General features: G+C 53.1%; 1 protein-coding gene across 3 annotated transcripts in view; it reads right to left on the bottom strand.

Annotated features, from left to right (window-relative positions):
* The window catches only part of AGAP3 (ArfGAP with GTPase domain, ankyrin repeat and PH domain 3), a 244,918-nt gene extending 228,269 nt beyond the window's left edge, over positions 1–16,649 (bottom strand). For all 3 annotated transcript variants that reach the window (XM_074946654.1, XM_074946656.1, XM_074946657.1), the window contains exon 1: positions 16,385–16,649. In XM_074946654.1, coding sequence (XP_074802755.1) covers positions 16,385–16,649 — 265 coding nt within the window. The remainder of the gene's footprint in view (positions 1–16,384) is intronic.
* Positions 16,650–21,967: the final 5,318 nt, after the last annotated feature.

Here is a 21,967-nt window from a genome sequence, read left to right as displayed (position 1 = left end):
GTGCTAGGGATGGTGATTAGCTACTGGAACAAGCTCCCAAGAAAGGAATGGTTTCTCCAGCTCTCGGTGTGACTGGGGTCCTTCTGGAAGATGGGCTCGCCAAACACAAACAGAAATGACTGGACTCAGTACCGGGGGAACTGGGTGAGATGTAACAGCCTGTGATAGGTCAGGCTAGACGGTCTAAAGGTTCCTTCTGGCCTTAAACTCTATAAATTAATGACTTGACTGGGAATGAGGCCAAGCCCTATGGCACAGTTCAGAGCTCACCTGCCCAAGAGAAGCAAAAGGGCTGTGCAGCACCATGCACACTCAGCCCAGCGTTCCCTCCAGAGGCAGCCTGTGCACCAGCATGCAGCAGGACAGAGGGAAGTGGTTTCCAAACCAACACCTTGACAACAAAGCCCTAACCAACAGGCAGGTGAACCAGATTCGTGGGGTCTGTGGGAAAGGGGAGAGCATAGAGACACCAGCAAACCACTGCAGAGCGGCTTGTGATGGAAGGCGTCAGAGCAGTGCGAACCGGAGCTCTGCAAGCTCCTTTCTCGCCTCAAAGGGGTTTCACGCTAGTCCACTCCCACGTCCCCGCACGCTGTGGCAATGCCCCTTGCTACATCCTGCTACTATTTCAGCCTTCCCAGCCCTGAGCCTCTGCCCATCCTGCTCAACCCGTTCCAGTGCTGGGTGTGTGCAGAGCAGCTCAGTCCCATCACATGGGCCAGGGCCAGTAAGAACGTCTCTCTCTCTCTCTCTCTAGCCCCAGCACAAAGGCTCTTCTCCAGGCCCTCATGACCTCATGTCCTGAGACTGCAGTCTCCTTCCCTCCCCTGCCTCGGTGCACACAAAACACTGCTGCCAAGATCAGCTTCTGGGCTCTTCATTCTGACCACACTATCCCCCAGTTAATCCCTTCGCTGTCCCCATAGAATCATAGAATATCAGGGTTGGAAGGGACCTCAGGAGGTCATCTAGTCCAACCCCCGGCTCAAAGCAGGACCAGCCCCAACTAAATCATCCCAGCCAGGGCTTTGTCAAGCCTGACCTTAAAAACCTCTAAGGAAGGAGATTCCATCACCTCCCTAGGTAACGCATTAAAGTGCTTCACCACCCTCTGAGTGAAAAAGTTTTTCCTAATATCCAACCTAAACCTCCCCCACTGCAACTTGAGACCATTACTCCTTGTTCTATCATCCGCTACCACTGAGAACAGTCTAGATCCATCCTCTTTGGAACCCCCTTTCAGGTAGCTGAAAGCAGCTATCAAATCCCCCCCCCCCCCCCCATTCTTCTCTTCTGCAGACTAAATAACCCCAGTTCCCTCAGCCTCTCCTCATAAGTCACGTGTCCCAGTCCCCTCATCATTTTTGTTGCCCTCCGCTGGACTCTTTCCAATTTTTCCACATCCTTCTTGTAGTGTGGGGCCCAAAACTGGACACAGTACTCCAGATGAGGCCTCACCAATCTCGAATAGAGGGGAACGATCACGTCCCTCGATCTGCTGGCAATGCCCCTACTTATACATCCCAAAATGCCATTGGCCTCTTGGCAACAAGGGCACACTGCTGACTTATATTCAGCTTCTCATCCACTGTAACCCCTAGGTCCTTTTCTGCAGAACTGCTGCCGAGCCATTCGGTCCCTAGTCTGTAGCGGTGCACTGGATTCTTCCATCCTAAGTGCAGCACTCTGCACTTGTCCTTGTTGAACCTCATCAGATTTCTTTTGGCCCAATCCTCTAATCTGTCTAGGTCCCTCTGTATCCTATCCCTACCTTCCAGCGTATCTACCTCTCCTCCCAGTTTAGTGTCATCTGCAAACTTGCTGAGGGTGCAATCCACACCATCCTCCAGATCATTTATGAAGATATTGAACAAAACCGGCCCCAGGACCGACCCTTGGGGCACTCCACTTGATACCGGCTGCCAACTAGACATGGAGCCATTGATCACCACCCGTCGAGCCCAACAATCTAGCCAGCTTTCTATCCACCTTATCGTCCATTCATCCAGCCCAGACTTCTTTAACTTGCTGGCAAGAATACTGTGGGAGACCGTGTCAAAAGCTTTGCTAAAATCAAGGAATAACATGTCCACTGCTTTCTCTTTATCCACAGAACCTGTTATCTCGTCATAGAAGGCAATTAGATTAGTCAGGCATGACTTGCCCTTGGTGAATCCATGCTGACTGTTCCTGATCACTTTCCTCTCCTCTAAGTGCTTCAGAATTGATTCCTTGAGGACCTGCTCCATGATTTTTCCAGGGACTCAGGTGAGGCTGAATGGCCTGTAGTTCCCAGGATCCTCCTCCTTCCCTTTTTAAAAGATGGGCACTACATTAGCCTTTTTCCAGTCATCCGGGACTTCCCCCGATCGCCATGAGTTTTCAAAGATAATGGCCAATGGCTCTGCAATCACATCCACCACATCCTTTCGCACTCTCGGATGCAGCGCATCCGGCCCCATGGACTTGTGCTCATCCAGCTTTTCTAAATAGTCCCTAACCACTTCTTTCTCCACAGAGGGCTGGTCACGTCCTCCCCATGCTGTGCTGCCCAGTGCAGGAGTCTGGGAGCTGACCTCGTTTGTGAAGACAGAGGCAAAAAAAGCATTAAATACATTAGTTTTTTCCACATCCTCTGTCATTGGGTTGCCTCCCTCATTCAGTAAGGGGCCCGCACTTTCCTTGACTTTCTTCTTGTTGCTAACATACCTGAAGAAACCCTTCTTGTTACTCTTAACATCTCTTGCTAGCTGCAACTCCAGATGTGATTTGGCCTTCCTGATTTCACTCCTGCATGCCCGAGCAATATTCTAGCCCCTGCAGGACTGTCCCTCGCTAGCCAGAAGCCTTTGTTTCGTATCGGCCCCGTTCCTCCAACCCCACTCACAATCCCAGCTTTACGCACCCATCTGTCACGGTCTCAGACAAACATCTTCCAGGCCACCCTCTGCTGAATATTCCTTTTTGTCAAGGCACTTCTTAACTGACCAGGTTGTGACGAAGTGGGACTGTTCTTAATGTTTCCTCCGAATATTGTGGGGGTGCCTCAGTTTCCCCTATGCAGTTCTTAAGTATCTAGGTGCTGGGGTAAGGGTGTATGATCACTGCAGAGCCCTAGAGGGCAGGTGTGTGCAGGGGTCTGGACACAGAGAATGGCCGACACCCTGTTTCCTGGCAACTGATGGCCTGGGCCCTTCCCCCCTGCAAGGTGGGAGCTAAAGGGTTGGAGAACAAAGGAATCAGGTGACCTCCTGGCCCGGGAAAGGAACAAAGCCCAGAGGAGCGGGGGCTGGAGGGAGTTTCAGTTGGGGGCTGGCTAGGACATGGAGTGAAGTGCAGACGTGGTTGTCTGGCTCACTGCCCTCCAAAATGGACCCAGCTGAGGGGTCCTGTTCTCTGCACCTGCAAGCTCTGTTTTAGACCATGTTCCTGTCGTCTAATAAACCTCTGTTTTACTGGCTGGCTGAGAGTCCCGTCTGACTGCGAAGTTGGGGTGCAGGACCCTCTGGCTTCCCCAGGAGCCCCGCCTGAGCGGTCTCGCTGTGGGAAGCACACGGACGGGCAGAGGATGCTGAATGCTCCGAGGTCAGACCCAGGAAGGTGGAAGCCGTGTGAGCTGTTTGCCCTGTGGACAGGCTGCTCACCGGAAGGCGACTGCCCCAGAGTCCTGACTGGCTTCATGGGAAGCAGTTCCAGAGCACTGCCCGGGCACTCCGTGACACAGGTCACCCCTGGGTACCATGCATACCTATCGCACATATTGGGGGGGGCAGAGCCCTTTACAATGAAGACACTAAGATCCTGCAGTATAAAAATTCTTAGTTTATTTGTTCCCCAGAAGCTCTAGTGTCTCCACGGTTTGCAGCAGGACTCTGCAATCTCACTGCAAGACAGCCCTGAGGTCAGGGAAGTACCTTTTGCAAGCCTGCTAAAAAGCTATGCAGGTTTGACAGAGCTATTGCAACTTACCATTTCCTGCCCGTGGGTCACATCATGCCACGGCTGCTGGCAACACACCCAACACCCTAACCATTCCATAGCACTGCATACTCATACACAAGGAGCCCACAATTTCAGTGTGTTCTGCACCCTCTTTCTGCTGCTGCCAGCTAATGTCGCCCTCACGCTCAGAGGCCAAAGTCTGTGCTGAAGTGCTGAACTTTCAGGGTTCAAGCGCTGATGGGGATGCATGAGGGGGCTGCTGGCCTGTGCAACCTTCACTCAAAGAGTTTAAGGCCAGCAGGCACCATTCAATCATCTTGTCTGGCCTCCTCCATCCAGGGAGCTGAACCCAGTGATTTCTATATCAAGCCCAGAACTTCAGCTTGAGCTAGGACACGTCTTTTAGAAAGATGTCCCATCTGAATGCAAAGCCCTCACGTGATGGGAGAATCCCCCACATCGCTATGGAACTGCTCCAATGCTGAATTCCCCTCACTGTTAATTCTGCCCTGTTCTGCATATACCTTATGGTACAGCTTTTGGGTTTGTCTGCCCTGCAAAAAAACCAAAACCCCCGGCAGCGAGTCTTAGTGCCCAGGTCAACTGACTCAGGATTCGGAACCCTCCTTCCCTGCTGGGTTTCAGAGCCTGGGCTCCAGCCCAAGCGGGAAGGTCTAACCTGCTGTTTGTATCCTCATAGTGCAAGCCTGAGTCTGTTGATCCAGCCTCAGAGACTCGCTACCACAGGGTCTTTTTTTGTGTGTAGACGAACCCTTTAATTACTACTTTTCCCCAAGGGAATAAATCAAGGAGACTAAGACAAGAATCTGTAGGATCCCTCCCTTACTCAGCTTTGAAGTTGGAAGGCCCGTAGAGAATAAGGCAGGGGCTGCAGGAAGAGAATGGGTGGTCTGGTGGCTAAGGCAGTTGAATACCTCCAAGGAGAACTAGATTCTAACCTTGTCTCTGCCACAGAGTTCCTATGTGATGTTGGACAAGTCACTTAGCCAAAAGTTTAGCAGACAGCCATTTCCTGTGGATTCCTCATTTTCCAGATGTCCAATATGAGAACTCTGGGACCGGACTTCCAGAACGGCAAAGCAGTTAGAGCTGAAACTGGAGTCAGTTGCACCTGACAGATTTTGGTTTTACATTTTTCCTCTTTCCAAAGAAATTATATCCAAAACATTCTGTTAAAAGACAGGTTTCAGAGTAACAGCCGTGTTAGTCTGTGTTCGCAAAAAGAAAAGGAGTACTTGTGGCACCTTAGCGACTAACCAATTTATTTGAGCATAAGCTTTCATGAGCTACAGCTCACTTCATCGGATGCATTTTTTGTTAAAAGAAAATTATTACAGGGTCTGTATACACCGCAATCAAACACCGTGACTGGCTCGTGTCAGCTCCCTCGGGCTCACAGGGCTTGGGCTGCAGGGTTATAAAAGCGCAGTTTAGATGCTCGGGCTCAGGGACACCACAAGGGGGGAGGGTCCCAGAGCCCAGCTGACACAGGCCGGCTGCAGGCATTTTATTGCAGTGTAGACATAACTAAAGTTGCAACATGCAAAGCTGAAAGCCGGGAGACAGAGGCAACCTCATCACTGCTCCCTTGTGTATGGGCAGCTAATTTTCAAGCATGTGAATTTGCAACTTTAATTGGCCACATTTGCAAAGTTATACATCAACTTGCCAGCACTTCTGTTTGATGTAACTGAACTGCTTCTGAGCTCCACATTCGAACGACTGCAAATGTCAGGGAATGTTCTAAGCAGCTCTGGGAAGAACTCTGTTGATTCTGATGCAAATCAGAAAAGGGACATGAGGAAACACCTGGCATCCAGTCAGCACACCTGGCAATTTCAACCATCTCTGTCTACATCTTGTCTGCAGAGCGAAGAACCACTTGATGGCAGCCATTAACACTTTCCCGCAGAACAATGCCCCCATCTCAGCTCCCAATGCAGTTTTAAAATGTTGACATTCTACATGATTTTTCACCCAGAGAGAAAGGAAAGAAATCAGAACGGTGGAAGGGGAGAGCACGTGGGAGGGCACAGAGGGAAAGGGAAAGAATGGAGAGCACAGAGCCCCTGGCATTAGGGAACAGGAGGTCTGGGGGACACAGAGCCCGTGGCGTGGGGAAACAGCAGGGGCTGGGGGGGCAGAGTCCCTGAAGTAGAGGGGGCTCAGAGGGGGCACACAGGAGCTTGCTGGGGGAATGGACAAAGGCCAAGGAGACTTCAGTGTGCACAATGTACTGGACCGACACAGGAACAAAGTGTGTAGCCAGCCACCAGCTTTCTTTGAACAGATTTTTGGATAGAATGTCTTCATTCTTTGTAACAAAAGAAAAAAGGTAAAACCAACAGATACCAGGGGCAGCTGCCACCTCCCCTGCCCACCATGCGTCCTCAGCAGGCTCTGAATGTGGAAGCTTTGGCACCACAGCACAGCCTGCATGATGCACTGGTGAGACCTCACCTGGAATACTGTGTGCAGTTCTGGTCTCCCATGTTTAAGAAGGAGGAATTCAAACTGGAACAGGTGCAGGGAAGGGCTACGAGGATGATCCGCGGAATGGAAAACTTTATGAAAGGAGACTCAAGGAGCTTGGCTTGTTTAGCCCGACCAAAAGAAGGTTGAGGGGAGATAGGATTGCTCTCTATAAATATATCAGAGGGATAAATACCAGAGAGGGAGAGGAATTATTTAAGCTCAGTTCCAATGTGGACACAAGAACAAATGGATATAAACTGGCCATCGGAAAGTTTAGACTTGAAATTAGACGAAGGTTTCTAACCATCAGAGGAGTGAAGTTCTGGAACAGCCTTCCAAAGGAAGCAGTGGGAGCAAAAGACCTATCTGGCTTCAAGATTAAACTCGATAACATGATAACATGATGACATGGGATAACATGATTTTGGCAATTAATTGATCTTTAAATATTCATGGTAAATAGGCCCAATGGCCTGTGATGGGATGTTAGATGGGTGGGATCTGAGTTACTACAGAGAATTATTTCCTGGGTGTCTGGCTGGTGAATCTTGCCCATATGCTCAGGGTTCAGCTGATAGCCATATTTGGGGTCAGGAAGGAATTTTCCTCCAGGGCAGATTGGAAGAGGCCCTGGGGGGTTTTCCCCTTCCTCTGTAGCATAGGGCATGGGTCACTTGCTGGAGGATTCTCTGCATCTTGAAGTCTTTAAACCATGATTTGAGGACTTCAATAGCTCAGACATAGGTGAGAGGTTTATCGCAAGAGTGGGTGGGTGAGATTCTGTGGCCTGCATTTTGCAGGAGGTTTGACTAGATGATCATAATGGTCCCTTCGGACCTTAATATCTATGAATCTATGTGAATGAACGACCTAGGGAATGCAGTTTGGGAGCAGTCTTCCCTATCTTCTAACAGTGAAACTGCCAGACGGGATCAGACTGGAGGTCCATCTAACCCAGTGCCCTCTCTGACAGTGGTCAGCACCAGATTCTGCAGAGAAAATGTGCGGGGGGGGGGGGGGGGGAATGTGCCCCCTGCATAGGTCTCAGCATGATCTCTCCTAGTTTGAAACTGACAAACCCTGAAGCAAAAGGTTTAATATCCATTCCAATATCCGTGGTCATTAACTATTACAACTCTGAATATTCTTGGTATCCTTGTAAATGTCCAATCCCTTCTTGAATCTTACATTTTTGGCCTCAATGACTTCCTGTAGCCTTGAGTTCTACAGTTTAATCACATGCTCAGTTTTGAATTTCCCACCATTTAATTTCACAGAATGTCCCCTAGCTCCTATATTAGAAAACAGGGAATTGGACACTCCTGATCTCCCATATCTATACCAGTCAGTATTTTATAGACTTTTATCATATCCCCTCTTATTTATCTCCTCTCTAAGGTAACAATCCCAAGCTTTTCAATCACTCTTCATTAGGGAAGTTTTCAAGGCCCTTTATCATTCTCGTTGCTGTTCTGTGAATCCATCTAGGTCTGAGAACCCTTTTTGAGATGGGGTGACACAGTATCCCGCTGAGGCTGCACCGCTGATCTACATAAATCCACAGATATTATCAATAAAATCTGCTTTGTATTCGTCCTCATCCCACTCCTTAGCCTCCTAACAGCATTTGCTTTTTGTGACCACAGCGTCACTTTCAGGAGCTGACTCAGTTCACTGAGAAACCTGTACAGTTTCGGACTTGTTTAAACGTTTCCCGTCAGGGTGCATTACCTGGCTCTTGTCAGCACTGAATTTCATTTGCCGCTGTGTTGCCGGCGTCAGAGATGGGATACTGGACCTTGGGCCTAAGCCAGGCTAGCAATTCCTTCATTCCTGACTTCTCCTGCTTGAGCTACAGCACTATCTCCTGGCAGCAGCAGTTCTGTTACCCAAGTGAACCGGCCAGTAAAGGAGGATGCCGAACACACTGAAACGGTGAGCTCCCTGTACATGACCAGCCCCAGTATAGCAAAAGACAGCAGGTTCGATCAGATGGGCAGCATGATTGCACACATGGGATCTGGGTCTACCTGATTCAAAGGCCAGAAGACACCAACAGGCAGCAGGTTTAAAACAAACACAAGGAAGTATTACTTCACCCAATGCACAGTCAACCTGTGGAACTCATTGCCAGGGGATGCTGTGAACACCAAAAGTGTAAATGGGTTCAAAAAAGAATGAGATAAGTTCCTGGAGGATAGGTTCAACAATGGCTATTAGCCAAAATGGTCAGAGACAAAACCCTATGCTCTGGGAGTCTCTAGCCTCTGACTACAAACGCTGGGACTAGACAACAGGGGATGGATCACTCGACAATTGACCTGACCTTTTCATAGAATCATAGAATATCAGGGTTGGAAGGGACCCCAGAAGGTCATCTAGTCCAACCCCCTGCTCGAAGCAGGACCAATTCCCAGTTAAATCATCCCAGCCAGGGCTTTGTCAAGCCTGACCTTAAAAACCTCTAAGGAAGGAGATTCTACCACCTCCCTAGGTAACGCATTCCAGTGTTTCACCACCCTCTTAGTGAAAAAGTTTTTCCTAATATCCAATCTAAACCTCCCCCATTGCAACTTGAGACCATTACTCCTCATTCTGTCATCTGCTACCATTGAGAACAGTCTAGAGCCATCCTCTTTGGAACCCCCTTTCAGGTAGTTGAAAGCAGCTATCAAATCCCCCCTCATTCTTCTCTTCTGCAGACTAAACAATCCCAGCTCCCTCAGCCTCTCCTCATAAGTCATGTGCTCTAGACCCCTAATCATTTTTGTTGCCCTTCGCTGGACTCTCTCCAATTTTTCCACATCCTTCTTGTAGTGTGGGGCCCAAAACTGGACACAGTACTCCAGATGAGGCCTCACCAATCTCGAATAGAGGGGAACGATCACGTGCCTCGATCTGCTCGCTATGCCCCTACTTATACATCCCAAAATGCCATTGGCCTTCTTGGCAACAAGGGCACACTGCTGACTCATATCCAGCTTCTCGTCCACTGTCACCCCTAGGTCCTCTTCCGCAGAACTGCTGCCTAGCCATTCGGTCCCTAGTCTGTAGCGGTGCATTGGATTCTTCCATCCTAAGTGCAGGACCCTGCACTTATCCTTATTGAACCTCATCAGATTTCTTTTGGCCCAATCCTCCAATTTGTCTAGGTCCTTCTGTATCCTATCCCTCCCCTCCAGCGTATCTACCACTCCTCCCAGTTTAGTATCATCCACAAATTTGCTGAGAGTGCAATCCACACCATCCTCCAGATCATTTATGAAGATATTGAACAAAACCGGCCCCAGGACCGACCCCTGGGGCACACCACTTGACACCGCCTGCCAACTAGACATGGAGCCATTGATCACTACCCGTTGAGCCCGACAATCTAGCCAGCTTTCTACCCACCTTATAGTGCATTCATCCAGCCCATACTTCCTTAACTTGCTGACAAGAATACTGTGGGAGACCGTGTCAAAAGCTTTGCTAAAGTCAAGAAACAATACATCCACTGCTTTCCCTTCATCCACAGAACCAGTAATCTCATCATAAAAGGCGATTAGATTAGTCAGGCATGACCTTCCCTTGGTGAATCCATGCTGACTGTTCCTGATCACTTTCCTCTCATGTAAGTGCTTCAGGATTGATTCTTTGAGGACCTGCTCCATGATTTTTCCGGGGACTGAGGTGAGGCTGACTGGCCTGTAGTTCCCAGGATCCTCCTTCTTCCCTTTTTTAAAGATTGGCACTACATTAGCCTTTTTCCAGTCATCCGGGACTTCCCCCGTTCGCCACGAGTTTTCAAAGATAATGGCCAAGGGCTCTGCAATCACAGCCGCCAATTCCTTCAGCACTCTCGGATGCAACTCGTCCGGCCCCATGGACTTGTGCACGTCCAGCTTTTCTAAATAGTCCCTAACCACCTCTATCTCCACAGAGGGCTGGCCATCTCTTCCCCATTCTGTGATGCCCAGCGCAGCAGTCTGGGAGCTGACCTTGTTCGTGAAGACAGAGGCAAAAAAAGCATTGAGTACATTAGCTTTTTCCACATCCTCTGTCACTAGGTTGCCTCCCTCATTCAGTAAGGGGCCCACACTTTCCTTGGCTTTCTTCTTGTTGCCAACATACCTGAAGAAACCCTTCTTGTTACTCTTGACATCTCTTGCTAGCTGCAGCTCCAGGTGCGATTTGGCCCTCCTGATATCTTTCCAACATGCCCGAGCAATATTTTTATACTCTTCCCTGGTCATATGTCCAACCTTCCACTTCTTGTAAGCTTCTTTTTTATGTTTAAGATCCGCTAGGATTTCACCATTAAGCCAAGCTGGTCGCCTGCCATATTTACTATTCTTTCGACTCATCGGGATGGTTTGTCCCTGTAACCTCAACAGGGATTCCTTGAAATACAGCCAGCTCTCCTGGACTCCCTTCCCCTTCATGTTAGTCCCCCAGGGGATCCTGGCCATCCGTTCTCTGAGGGAGTCGAAGTCTGCTTTCCTGAAGTCCAGGGTCCGTATCCTGCTGCTTACCTTTCTTCCCTGAGTCAGGATCCTGAACTCAACCAACTCATGGTCACTGCCTCCCAGATTCCCATCCACTTTTGCTTCCCCCACTAATTCTACCCGGTTTGTGAGCAGCAGGTCAAGAAAAGCGCCCCCCCTAGTTGGCTCCCCTAGCACTTGCGCCAGAAAATTGTCCCCTACGCTTTCCAAAAACTTCCTGGATTGTCTATGCACCGCTGTATTGCTCTCCCAGCAGATATCAGGAAAATTAAAGTCACCCATGAGAATCAGGGCATGCGATCTAGTAGCTTCCGTGAGTTGCCGGAAGAAAGCCTCGTCCACCTCATCCCCCTGGTCCGGTGGTCTATAGCAGACTCCCACCACGACATCACTCTTGTTGCTCACACTTCTAAACTTAATCCAGAGACACTCAGGTTTTTCTGCAGTTTCGTACCGGAGCTCTGAGCAGTCATACTGCTCCCTTACATACAGTGCTACTCCCCCACCTTTTCTGCCCTGCCTGTCCTTCCTGAACAGTTTATATCCATCCATGACAGTACTCCAGTCATGTGAGTTATCCCACCAAGTCTCTGTTATTCCAATCACAATTTCAATTTCATTCCCTCTGAAGCACCTGGTACTGGCCATTGTCAGAAAACAAGATACGGGGCTAGACAGACCACTGGTCTGACCCTGTCTGACCATTCTCATGTTCCATGTGATCATCTAGTCTGACCTCCTGAACAACACAGACCGTAGGATGTCCCAGTTAGTTCTTCTTCGGGCTAGAGCAGAACTTTTAGAAAAACATCCCATCTTGAGTCTATCACTCTAAGGCAGGTTTTCTAATCCTTAAATCATTCTCCTGGCTCTTCTCTGAACCCGGTGCAATTATCAACCTCCTTCTTGAGCTGTACACATCCGACACTGTACTGCAGCAGCGGTCGCCCCAGTGAGACCGGCATTCCAGCCCCAGGTCATGTAGCCCCTCGGTGGGGGGTGGCTTTGCAGTAGTGAAGGGGACACACTTGACTTTAGCTGGGAAAAGCAGCGAGTCCCAATTGCGATGTGTCTTTGCTCCAGGGGGTTTTGGCCTCTGTTGTGCCCCAAGAGGGGGCAGGCCGCTGGACCCAAGTTCTGTGTAAAGGGGCTCAAACAAGTGGAGCCTGGCCCAGCTCTCCTCCATCCTAGAGAAGCAGAGGTATGGCCCATGTCCTCCTGCCCCCCCACCCCCCCACATCCCCCGAGGCTATGGGCTGAGTCTGGGGTGACTGGGTGGGAGCCCAGCCCAGCTCTCTCCTCCCCAGCAGCTCTGGCTACAGCTGGGCTACATTTGGGTTTCCAGAACAGCGAGCGCCGGTGGCAGCAGCCCAGCCTTGGAACTTCAGGGGCTGGACACCTGCCAGGATGAAGCCATGACAATGCACACCACAGCAGGGAAATGGCAAGTTTCTTGTTTACAGCCCAGTCAAGCCTAGAAGGATTGTCATGGGCCCAGCAAGCCAAGGACCCATCTCCGGCCACTACTCCTCTGCTGGGAATAGCCAAAGATCTGCTGCCACCGAGGGAAGTGTGCCGGTTCTCAGGAAGTCACACCTTAGGCAGGTTGATGAGAGGGGCTTCTGTCAGCCTAGCTCTGCATTGCTCCCCTTCCCACTACCCTTGGTTTATTTGCCTATTTCTCTCTCTCTTTCAACCGTCAGTTCCTAGAGGCAAGGGACAGAGGCTTCTCCCTTATACTGGGAAGAACCCAGTGCACTGTGGGTACTATTGGAAACAATAATGTTAGCCAAGTGGACAAATTCTTCTCACTCAGAACCAGATATAGATTTGAAAGCAGGTCTCCTCAGGCCAGAAGGATGAGCAGCCCCGTCCCCTGCTAGAGGACTGCACAGGTCCCCTACAAGGCCCAGGCTCCGAGCTCCTGGCCCCTACGCGGGGAACTCACACTGACAGAGCTCAGGATGGACCGAGGACGCAAGGAATTGCCACCTTGGAGGACTCAAGACAATACTCAGGACGGTTTCTTTATTTCAATGAATGGGGGTGGGGGGCCCCACTGGGCAGAATCAAGAAAGACCGGGGGCCTCTGGGGGGGACCAGTACCACCGCGGTGCTACCAAGCGGTACAGGGGACGCTCCAGCAGATTCCTCAGGCAGAATAATGGGCTTCTTAGTGGGCAGATGTCTGAATCCCCACGGTCAAAATCAGCCAGAGCATGGCCTCATTGCCCAGCCTCCCCCTCAGCCCCCACGCTCAGCCTCCCCCACCTGCTAGACCCAATTCAATGGCCAAGCTCCCAATGCGTAGGCTCCCTGCCACTCCCACGCCCCATTCCTGCAGTCAGCTTTGCCGTGCTCTGATGCAGTTTCTGTGACCAAGCTCCCCAGCTCCCACAGCTGGTAATACACAAGCCTCCTCGAGACCAGCTGTGACAGCTCGTGCTGCAAACACTGGAGGGGTAAACAAGCCTGGAACATACTGGGCACCAGCTAGCTGAGTGCACCTGTCCAGCAAACGCAGGCCTGTCCAAGGCAGCTTCTGGCCGATACACAGGCTTCTTGCAATCGCCCCTGGGAACCAGCCCTTGCCACCTGCTTTCCCCTGTGAGCACACAGACAAGCAGCCCCTACCTCTGCCCCCTACCAGACACACACACACGCACCCACTGGAGCCTGTGCCAACCGGGCAAAGACTGGAGCATGCACTGCTCTCTGACCTGCCTCGTGCAGTAACCCTGGCAAAAGCTGCTAGCCCAAAGGAGCTTTTCATTAACACAGATCCAAACACCCAGGGCAATTGTTGCTAATGAGCTGCCTCCCCCGCTAACCTGCAGGGGATCTGAGCTTCCTGGGCCCCGTTACCTGATTAACGAACGAGAGGCACATGCTGTTGAACACCACACCTGTCTGGTCAGTGCCAAATTGGAGGGATCCACCAGCCACACCACGGCACCACTCAGGTCTCCAGAGCCCCAACTTCTCCCCTCCACCTCATGCCACACAACCATGGCTACTTCACGCAGGCAAGAGGTGCCCCTTTCTCAGCCTTCTGTCTGGGCGGCCTCGGGAGGGAGAAGTGACTGACTCGCATTTCCCAGCCAGTTTAGACTGAAGTCCTTGCAGTGGACTGCAAGGACTTCAATCTAAATGGAGTGGTGGCCAGAGAAGAGACACAGGGACTCTGACGGTGAGAAGGGCCCAAGTCCACAAACAAACAGTCTTCCCACAATTACAGAATTCTGTAACCATCTGACCCACTTTGGCCACCCAGGCAGGGGAATTAATCCCATCTGCATGCAGGGGGGTCAGGGCCACTGAGGCACATTCACTGTGGGGGGCTGCTCTGGCTGGAGCCAACCGGAAATCTACAGCAGGCTCTGTTCTGGGGAAAGACACACTGCCCATTCTGGCAGCGAGCCCTTCTACCGGCCCTCAGCCCCCTGGCTGGGGGCAGTGGCAGAGAGGGCACCAGTCCCACGCAAGTATGCACGTGCCTAAGCAAAGCCTGGGTCTCCGGAGACGATTCTTACATCAGATCATCTCCTCATTAATAAACGCCAGGGGCTGAAGCACAGGGGGGCTCTGTGATGTTCAGTCATTGATTAATCACAGCCTATCTGCAGAGCCATGGAGAAAACACACCAGCTCTCCTTCCCGGCAGCCGGGGCTCCATTTTCTGCAGCAGCCTGGCAGCTCGCTCCTGCCCAGGGGAAGCTGAGTGGGCAGGCGGGGGCAGCTCTTTAGAGGAAAGATCTGATCGCACTTTTATAAGGTACTTTTATCCTGTCTAATCAGACGCTGCCAACACAGCGGAACAGGGAGCCGAGGAGGAAGCTAAAGAGCCTCCTTCAGAAGGAGACAAAACACAAACAGGCAGCAATTCTGACAGGCACAAAATGAAGGCGGCGAGAATGAGCAAGACACCCGAACATTCCCTGCGCGTCCCGTGCCCTGGCCCCGGTGGCGAGCTCCGTGGAACTAGCGAGTCCCAACCCGCTGAGCACCGACAGCGCAGAGCCGGCCAGGAACGGACCTGACAAGCATCCCCACAGAGAGGCCCAAGCGCGCCACCCACATCCATCCTCAGGACTCAGAGCCAAGGGGCAGCCAGCCCACGGCAGAAACCACCAGTGGGTCCGATCCCCTCTCACCCACGCCACGGCAGATCAATCAGTTGAAGATTAACAGGGGATTAACCAGTGTTGCCTCCAGAATCGGTCCCAACGTCTCTGGAGAGCGAAGCCGAGTCAGTGCAAAGGCCAAAGGAACCCAGCATCCCACTCCCTCAGCCCCGGGTCGGAAACAAGTCATGCTCCATGACTCCTCCCTGGGGACCAGCTGTCACCCGTTGTGATGCGGGAGCCACACTGCACCCGGGGCCCATCCTTCCTGAGGAGCCCCAACACAACATGGTCCAGTCCCCAGACCCAGAGGGGCTCCCCACACACTCCCAGTCCCATTTGAGCTCCTCCTCGGCAGAGACTGGACCCTGCTCCCAAGGCACCCCATTCCCAATCCGGGAGTCCCTTCCCTGACCCCCACCATCTCTGCTTTCAGCTCAGCCTCAGCGAGGCCAGCGCAGTCGGGGAGGCCCTGTCTATGGCCCAGTCTCTCCAATTCCAGTGCCAGCGCATTTGTTTCCAACTCAACCCCTTAGAGACCTGGTTCTCGGACCGGGGTTTGGGCTTGTCCCCCAGGGCCAGCACCGTCCCTCCTCATCTACTTCAGTCTCCTCCTTGGGCCTTCTTGGAGAGGAAGATCTCAGACCTGACTGGCCTCTCCCTGCCTCAAGTGCCAGTTCAGCCAGCGCTCCCCCTCAGTGAGAGGGTCACACCGGCTCTGTGCCCCCCAACCTCGGCTCTGTGCCCACCGGCCTGGTTTGGCTCATGCTCCCCTCGGGCGAGAGGGCTACTCTGATGCTGTGCCCCCCAATCCCAGCTCTGTGCCCCCCAGTCCCGGCTCTCTGCCCCCCCCGGCCTGGTTTGGCCCACGCTCCCCTGGGGCCAGAGGGCCGCCCCGGCTCTGGCTCCATGCAGAGAAAGGAGGGACCAGTCCAGTTCGGCCCACGTTCCCTGACCCGGTTCAGTTCAGCCCGGCCCGCGCGCCCCTCCGGCAGGGTCCCGTTCGGCCAGCACTCCCCGCATGGCCCGGCCCGCGCTCCCGCCCCGGGCCCGGTTCGGTCCGGTCCGGTTCGGCCCACACTCTCCTCCCCCCCGGGCCCGGCCCGGTTCGGCCCGCGCTCCCCCTCGGACAAAGCTCGGTTCGCACTTCCCCCCGGGCCCGGCGCGGTTCGGCCCGCAGTTCCTCTCCGGTTCGGTTCGGCCAGCACTCCCCCCCGGCCCGGTTCGGTTCGGCCCGGCCCGGCCCGCACTCCGCCCCCCGGTCCCGGTCCCGGTTCGGCCCGGCCCGGCCCGCACTCCGCCCCCCGGTCCCGGTTCGGCCCGGCCCGCGCTCACCCTCGATGGAGATGACGTGCTCCCGGATCTGGCTCTGCAGCCCCAGGTCCTCCACCCGCTCCAGCAGGTCGTAGACCGCGTAGATGTTGGGATGCACCGACTCGAAGCGCCCGATCTCGGCGCGGATGGCCGCCGAGTTGGAGAGGCCGAACTGGGGCGGGGGCGGCCCGGCCTGCGGCGGCCCCGAGGAGCCCGGCCCCGGCCCGCCCGGCGCCGCCAGGCTCTGCGGCTGCGGGCTCTGCCCGGGCCCCGCCTGGAAGTTCATGGCTGCGGCGGGCGCGGGGCTCAGCGGCGCGGGGCGGCGGGTGCCCAGGCCGGCGGCAGCGGCTGCATGGCGCGGCGCGGCTCGGCTCGGCTCGGCGCGGTCCGGTCCGGTCTCCGCTGCTGGCTCCGCCGCTCCCCGAGCCCGGCCCGCCAGCCGCCGCAGCAGGACCCGCGTCACGCACCGCCCCCGCCTCGCCCCGCGTCAGCGCCGGCTCCGGGGACCGGCCCCCGCAGGGGAGGGGAAGGGGCCTGCCTCCGGCAGCCTCGGCCCCCCCGCCGGCCCCGCCCCGGAGCTCGGCCCGCGGGCCGCCTCGCCCGCCGCCGGGGCTGCGGCGGGAGCGCCCCCGCGCCGCCCCCGCAGGGCTGTGCCCGGCCGCCGGCACCCGGGGCCGAGCCGGCCTCGGCCCGCACGCGGGGCTGGGCGGCTTCCGACTGGTGCCTCGTTAGCAGTCTTCGCTCTGCCAGCGGCGCCGGGCCGGGGGGTCATCGATTCACCACCCAAACATTGTGTTAATGCAGAGCGCAGGCTCCCCGAACCTCTCATCCCTCCGCCTCTGGCAGCCACGACCCGAGGGGCCAGATGTGACCGCCCCTCCAGGCTTGTCCTGGGGGTTCCCTCGGGAACATCACTGGCCCTGACCCAGCCCTGCCCGTCCTGGTGACCAGAGCAGCTCATACTTCCCCACTTGCACAGCTGCCATGGCCCAGCACAGAAAGGGGGGTCCAAGAGCTCTGTGGGGGTAGCCGCACCTCTCCTGGTACTTGGCAGAGTGAACTGCACTGACCCGCTCTGTTGGTTGATCCCCCCGCACAGTGCAGGGAAGTTGGAGCACAGGCGGACCACACAAGAGAGACTAGGACTCTGGGACACACCACACCGTATACAAAATGGCACATTTCCCCGCGGTCACTTCTTGTATCTGTTTAGAGCCAAAACCTACCTACAGTACAGCCCAGCATCACCCGTACCTTTGCTCTGTACTGATTTCCACAGAGCAAGTGAAGGGGCTGAGCATAGGCCTGGAGTAGCCAGCCAGTAATTAGTAGCCCTGCCCTAAATGTGCCTGCCTTAATGAGGACACTGAAGTCTGACTTCTACGTGATGCATCCCTGCAGTTCTCCATGTTGCTTGGAAAGACAGCATGCTATCCAGTGTCTGGCAGGGGCAGGCTGGGGCATCGCTCAAAAGCCAGCAGAGTTCAGTTTGCAAGGCAAGGTACTGAACCTCAGAGTCAGATAAGAGAGAGAGAGAGAGAAGCATATAGCAGGGTGTCATCAGCACACTCCACACACCACACCCGATGCCTCAGGGTCTCTACACAGGGATGTTACAGCGGATTAGGTCGCTTGCTCTGAGTGCAGCACCTTGGCTCTATTAAACTGAAGTGCAACCACACCACTTTGGTACGGCAGTTTAGTGGACTTCCCTTATTAATCATTGCGTTCACACAGCTCTGCGCTTGTTCCAATTCACTGCATGGCATTCTGGCCAGATGTCTTAGGGTGCAACGCCACCACTCCACCCTGCGCTGAGATTTGTCTCACAGTGTGACATTGGAAGAGCCCAAGTCCAAAATTCCGATATTAAGGAATTCTGGGGCAAACCAACAAATGACCATCATTGCTCTCTCCTGGCATCCCATAATTCAGCCATATTTTGGCAACACCATTTTTGAACTGGTGTGAGGCGGTATGGAAGGCACACTGCCGAGCACCATGATCATGGCACTCGTCAGTACAAACAGGACGATGCACAGGCATCTGGAGTCAGATGGATTTGGCTCGGCAGCTTCGGAGGCTGCCGTGATATGCCTACCAGTGGAGGGAGGAGCAAGAGATTAAAACTGAGCGATTACTTTTGCAGGGCATGTATCTGGAGCAGCTTCACTTGAGGAAGCACCATTCCTGGACTCTCAGGTCACACTGTCTGGTGAGACAGCACTGCAGTGATGCAGGATGACCAACAGTAGCTGCAGACCTTCAGGGTGTGAAAGACTTCCCTAGAGACGTGTGCAGAGCTTGCCCTGCGGGTGCAGTGACAGACCACCAGCATGGGAGTTCCCCTCAGTGTGGAAAAGTCACCATCCGTCCAGAGAAATCTCCTCCCAGTGAGCCCCCAGGGGACATGTGGGGTCAAGGATGCTGCCATGGGGGTTTGGATGCTTTCTGGAAAACTGTCCACCAGCTGTTTCTTGGGTGCGGTGGTACCTCTCCAGACTCTTGAGGGGCTGTTGATAGGTCACCCAGGTTTCGCATCCATTGAGGAATGTAGGGATGAGAACCGTCTTATAGACCTGGATCTTGGTGTCCTGTGGCAGGTCACGGTCTATGAAAACGCGTCAAAGCAGTTTCCCAAAGGAAGCACTTGCGCGCTGGTTCCTGTGCTCGATCGGACTGTCAATTTTTGCGTTTTGAGAGAGCTGGCTACGAAGGTAGCAGAAGTGCTCAACTGTCTCCAAAGTCTGTCCCTCGGTGGTGATTTGTGGTGGGTCATGTGCAAGGCCTGAAGCAGGCTGATGAGCACTTTAGTCTTCTCAATATTAAGTGAGAGTCCTAGGCTACAAAAAGCTTGGGCACGAAAAGAAGAGCAGGCACGCAGGCAGGCCAGTCTGGGCTCGAAGCTCTGCAGTGTGGGATACTGGGGGGAGGATTGCCAGCAGAACAGGAGTTAGGAGTGTGTCCACGTGAACCTTACAGCAAACAAACTCACTGCAAAGTGGGGCTGTTCCCCGCTCAGGGGGGATCACTTACTGTGGCTTAAGATGCTCAACAATTCACTGTAAAAAAGGGGGGGGGTGTAGACACCTTACAGGGGCACTATAACAGCAACAAACTCATGCTACTGAAATGCAACGTCCTGGTGTCGACGAACCTCCGACTCGGCAAATCAGCTGCGAAACCAAAGTTTCAACCGTAGCTACAATGGAGCTACCAAGCCAGTACAATACATTTGAGTAACTAATGCAATGAAATGCTTTGTGTCTCGTCCAGCAACAGATGTACACTTGGTATCACACACTAAAGAAACAGGTACAACATTTTAAAGAAAGTCCACCCGTGACTCTGCAAATGTAATTGCAACAGAGTCCTTGGTGGGCTAGTGGTTAGCACATTTGGCACCACCTCCCAGCGAGCAGGCCTTGCCATCCAGGCCTACTTTTAATCAGAGGTGCAGCGAGGTGGGCAGGCAAGTTGGGTCCCTCCAGTTGTAGGGGCAGTGGTAGGAGTGTCTGGGCTGACCCACTGCACTGGGCTGTGACCCAGGGCCCTAAGAGGGTCAACAGTGTCTGGCCACCGAAGGTGCCCTCCAAGTTACCCTCCATGGGTCACTTCCTACCGTTTGCTTTTCTCCCTTGGCTTCCAGTCCAATATAAGGTGAAAAGAAAAGGCACCAAACTGTTAGCTCCAGTGGGGCTCCGCACTGAATAGAGTCTTATTCCCTTGGGCAGGCTTCTCCAGTGCCCTTCTAAGGAGCTCTCCACGCACGTCTGTCCGCCTCCCCACCTCTGATCCGGGTTGCTCGCTTTTCTCTAGTTGGAGCATGCTCAGCAGGGCGGGCGGCGTCTACCTGGGTCCAGTACTGGCCTTTAACTCTTTCTAGCCTATTGTGGGATTTGTACACCCCATCACAGTAATATGAATGTCAAGGGAACAAAACAGAGTAGTTACACTGCTACGGGGAAAGTCAAACCATCTCTGTAAGCGCATTTGTCTTTGAAACAGCTTTGGAGACGGGGTGCTGGAACAATGTGTATATTGGGGGTTCTGAGAGCCATTGAACCAAACTGTAAACCCTGTATATGATGAAAACCACTTCAAGCCAGGGGATGCAGCAGCCCCCGCACCCTACTTCCAGCTTCTATGTTTGGAGATAAATGAGGTCCCAGTCCTGCAAGAAATGCCCATCAGCAGAGTCCTGTGCCCGTACAGTCCCTCTCTGATGATACTGAGACTCCAAGCCAGTGCAAAGGCAGCACAGATCCAGTTGCAGAATTGGGGCCTTACCGTTGGATCAGACAGACAAGTATGGCTATAAAATAGCCTGGAACAATGTCAATATCTAGAGAATATCCTGGAGCCCCAGATTATGAAGCATGTGATGGTTACTCCCCTGGAATTGGAGTATTTGAGATGGGCTCTGCACATTCACGCCCTTTGGAGGTGTTGATGGTGCAGCTTGGACCAGTAGAGGCTTTTAGTAGTAGTCCCACTCTGCCCCTGGCGGCTCAAACATTCAGCCGGCAGGTCCATAGAGGGGTGTGGTGTGCGAGACACCTCCATTCCTTCCCCCACTTCCTTCAGTGCAAAGTTAACATCCGGACTTGGAGGAAGAGGGGAATGTGGGCAAGAAGTCCGCGTCACAGAACTCTGGTTTCAGGTGAGTGACCTGCATTTCCTCTGCATATTCCCACTGCTGGGAATCTGGCAAGCAGTACTCCCCTTGGGGACACTGGAAAGAGGAGACCAAGTCAAAGAAGGAGTGCAGTACTGCTGTGCCAAACGATGCGTCTGATCTAGATTTCAGGTCTAAGGAGTAAGGTTTCAGGAGCTCCAAAGGGCGGCTTGTCCCGATCTCTAACATGGGAATGTTCTGACGTTACTGACATAACCTGTGACCGTATAGCTCATTGTTGCAACCACTGTTATATATTTGCAGCAAATATTGTACAAAGGTTGTCGTGTGAGGTGTCTATAAAGAGGTTATGATTTGCTGGTTAGGATGATGCTGTCTGTGTGTGTGTATCATTTTTATAGTTGAAGTTATGAATATTGGCTCTGTACTTGTATCTCAATGTGTTTTGGTTCTAAGTAGCCTCAGTGAAGCATCTGGTCAGCTTCTTGAGAAGGGACTCTTCTCAGTAAGGGCCCAATCAAGAAACACTTAACACACAATGGATTTTGGGAGACGCCAATCCACATCTGAGCTTTCCTGGGAACTTTCAAACTAACATGTAAACACTGGCCTCAGCCTGAAAAGAACTGAGTCGTGCATGGACATGTGATTTGCCCATGTGACTCCAAACTCCATCTTGCTGCTGTGATCTTCCACGGGCAGAGAATATAAAAGGCCCTGAAAACCCTTCGATCTTGTCTTCAATCCTGCTTCTGACCTCTGGAGGGACTTTGCTACAAACTGAAGCTCTGAACCAAGGACTGAAAGACCTATCCCAGCTGGGGATGTTCTCCAGAGACTTGATTTGAACCTGCACTTTATTCCATCACTGCTACAAGCCTGAACGAAGAACTTTGCCCTCACTGTCTGTCATTGATTCCATTAATTGATTCCATTAACCAGTTTTAACTCTCATCTCTATCTTT

This window comes from Natator depressus, chromosome 2 (assembly GCF_965152275.1).
Source record: "Natator depressus isolate rNatDep1 chromosome 2, rNatDep2.hap1, whole genome shotgun sequence".
Taxonomy (NCBI): Eukaryota; Metazoa; Chordata; order Testudines; family Cheloniidae; genus Natator; species Natator depressus.
This window is presented reverse-complemented; position numbering and strand designations above follow the sequence as displayed.